The sequence below is a fragment of the Lactuca serriola genome, chromosome 6 (assembly GCF_051521515.1).
Source record: "Lactuca serriola cultivar US96UC23 chromosome 6, Lser_US96UC23_V15, whole genome shotgun sequence".
In the NCBI taxonomy this organism is placed as follows: Eukaryota; Viridiplantae; Streptophyta; class Magnoliopsida; order Asterales; family Asteraceae; genus Lactuca; species Lactuca serriola.
Genome location: NC_136413.1, coordinates 118190411 through 118192729, shown reverse-complemented (window position 1 = coordinate 118192729; position 2319 = coordinate 118190411). Strand labels below are relative to the sequence as shown.

General features: G+C 38.6%; 1 protein-coding gene across 1 annotated transcript; it reads left to right on the top strand.

Moving 5' to 3' along the window:
- The first annotated feature begins 975 nt into the window (after positions 1-975).
- LOC145060085 (uncharacterized) lies at positions 976-1395 on the top strand. The gene has a single exon (XM_079007811.1). It carries the CDS (start codon positions 976-978, stop codon positions 1393-1395), a length of 420 nt encoding a protein of 139 aa, XP_078863937.1.
- Positions 1396-2319: the final 924 nt, after the last annotated feature.

Sequence of the window (2319 nt, the reverse complement as noted above, 5' to 3'; positions counted from 1 at the left end):
TTCAGATCCGATGACATAGTCTTCGAAATGATGTGCCCAAACCTCGTAATCTTGAGTGTAAAGAATTGGAATCTTTGTTGTTGATCCAAAACTGTTTGAGATGTTGATAGGATTAGATTGAAAATCGTCCATGCTTGATCATTTAACCTGTTGCAAGATCAGACTTGTAATATGTAATATTAGGGCAAAACGAATAAATAATGAGATACGTCAATTATGGAGTGACGGCTCAATAAATATCAGTTAATGCGGAATAAACCCTAATCACTTCTTTCATAGAAGAGATGTGTATGAATTACACAGCCTCCTACTCTGATACCAATTGATGACTTTATAAAACTCTTTGATCGATTAGATCTTATAACAGGTAAATTGAAAAAGCGAAAAACAGTAAGATAAAGCACAAGAATGAATCTAAATGTGTCGGATGATTCAATTGATTCAATCCTCAGCAGAGCTCGATGAAGAACTTCCGTTGTAGAGGATTTTAGGGTTACAAAAGATAAGAACAATGAACGCTATTAAATTCTCTATTAAATATTACGTTCTAGGATACATGCAAACATCTATAAATATTAAACCCTACAAAACAACTCACAGATGGACAAGCCCATACCGGAGACTAAACTGGACTAACTATCGAGCCCAAGACGCAACACCTTCTGGACCTAACACAAACCGAAAATAACCCAAATATCAATGTGGTGACCTTGAGAAGTGGCAAACAAATCGGAGAGAGTAGTTCAAAGAACAAGCCAAGGGAAGAAGAGGAAGTAATAGAAGTCATTCCCATCGAAGACCCTATAGTCAAGAACGATGCACAAGCCAGAGTTCCAAAGAAGACTATTCCCCTCGTAACACCAATAGCTACTCAACCGCCATTCCCTTCCCGACTTGCAACTTCAAAGAAGAATATAGAGGAGAAAGAGATTTTAGACACCTTCCGAAAGGTGGAAGTGAACATCCCTTTACTTGATGCCATCAAGCAAATCCCTAGATATGCAAAAGTTTTTGAAAGAACTTTGTACCAACAAGAGGAAATGGAAGGAAAATGAGAAAATTTCAATGAATGAAAATGCATCCGCGGTTTTACAAAGGAATCTTCCACCCAAATGCAACGATCCCGGAATGTTTACAGTTCCTTGCAAGATTGGAGATGTCACTTTTATTACTGTCATGCATGACATTGGCGCTTCTATCAATGCAATGCCCTATTCAGTGGATAAATCATTGAATGTTGGACCTTTAAGTGAAACCGGTGTCATAATCTCTCTTGCGGATAAATCAAGTGTCTTTCCTAGAGGTGTTTTGGTAGATGTATTAGTGCAAGTGAACCAATTGGTCTTTCGGGTGGATTTCTATGTGATTGATCTAGATGATCAAGTGTCCTCCTAATCGGCTCTAATTTTAGTTGGGAGAACATTTTTGAAGACGGATAGGACAAAGATCGATGTGTATGCGGGAAGTTTGACAATGGAGTTTGATGGTGAAAAAAAAAGTTTTAATATTTATGATGCCATGAGATATCCTAGTGATGTTTCATCTTCGTACTTTGTTGATGTTGTCGAGCCAATAACACAAGAATTGTTTGAGTTGTGTAATAATGATGTGTTGGAAATGATTTTAAGTAAGGGGTTTGATTGTGGGAAGCCAACCGAGAAATTAAAGCTTTATTCTTTGCACTCGGAGGTTGAGATGTTGGTCAATAATTTAGAGGGGAAGAAATCTAGAATATTTGATGTGAATCAAATTGAGTTGCCCCCAACCCATATGAAGTTGTCTCCATCCCTTGTTCAACCACCCGAATTGGAACTGAAGGTCCTACCTCAACACTTAAAGTATGCTTATTTAGGAAAGAACGAAACCCTTCCGGTTATTATTTCAACTCATTTAACCGAATGTGAAGAGGAGTAACTCCTTAAGGTGTTGAAGGAGCACAAAGAAACCATGGGTTGGACAATCGTGGATATTAAAAGATTGAGCCCCTCCACTTGTATGCACAAGATCTTGATGGATGGCAAATGCAAGCCAAGCCGGGACGTACAAAGAAGATTAAACCCGCCTACGATGGAAGTTGTGAATAAATAGATATTAAAGCTTCTTGATGCGGGGATGATCTATCCAATCTCAGATAGAAAGTGGGTGAGTCCAGTGCAATTGGTAGTGAAGAAGACGGGAATAATGGTGGTCAAGAACAACAAAGGTATGATGGTCCCCACCCACGTGCAAAACGGGTGGAGAGTATGTATTGACTACCGCAAACTCAATGTAAGCACAAGAAAAGATCATTTCCCATTACATTTCGTTGACCAAATGTTA

Excerpts from the sequence above, each read along its gene's own strand:
- LOC145060085 (XM_079007811.1), top strand. The coding sequence starts at position 976 with ATGCCATCAAGCAAATCCCTAGATATGCAAAAGTTTTTGAAAGAACTT.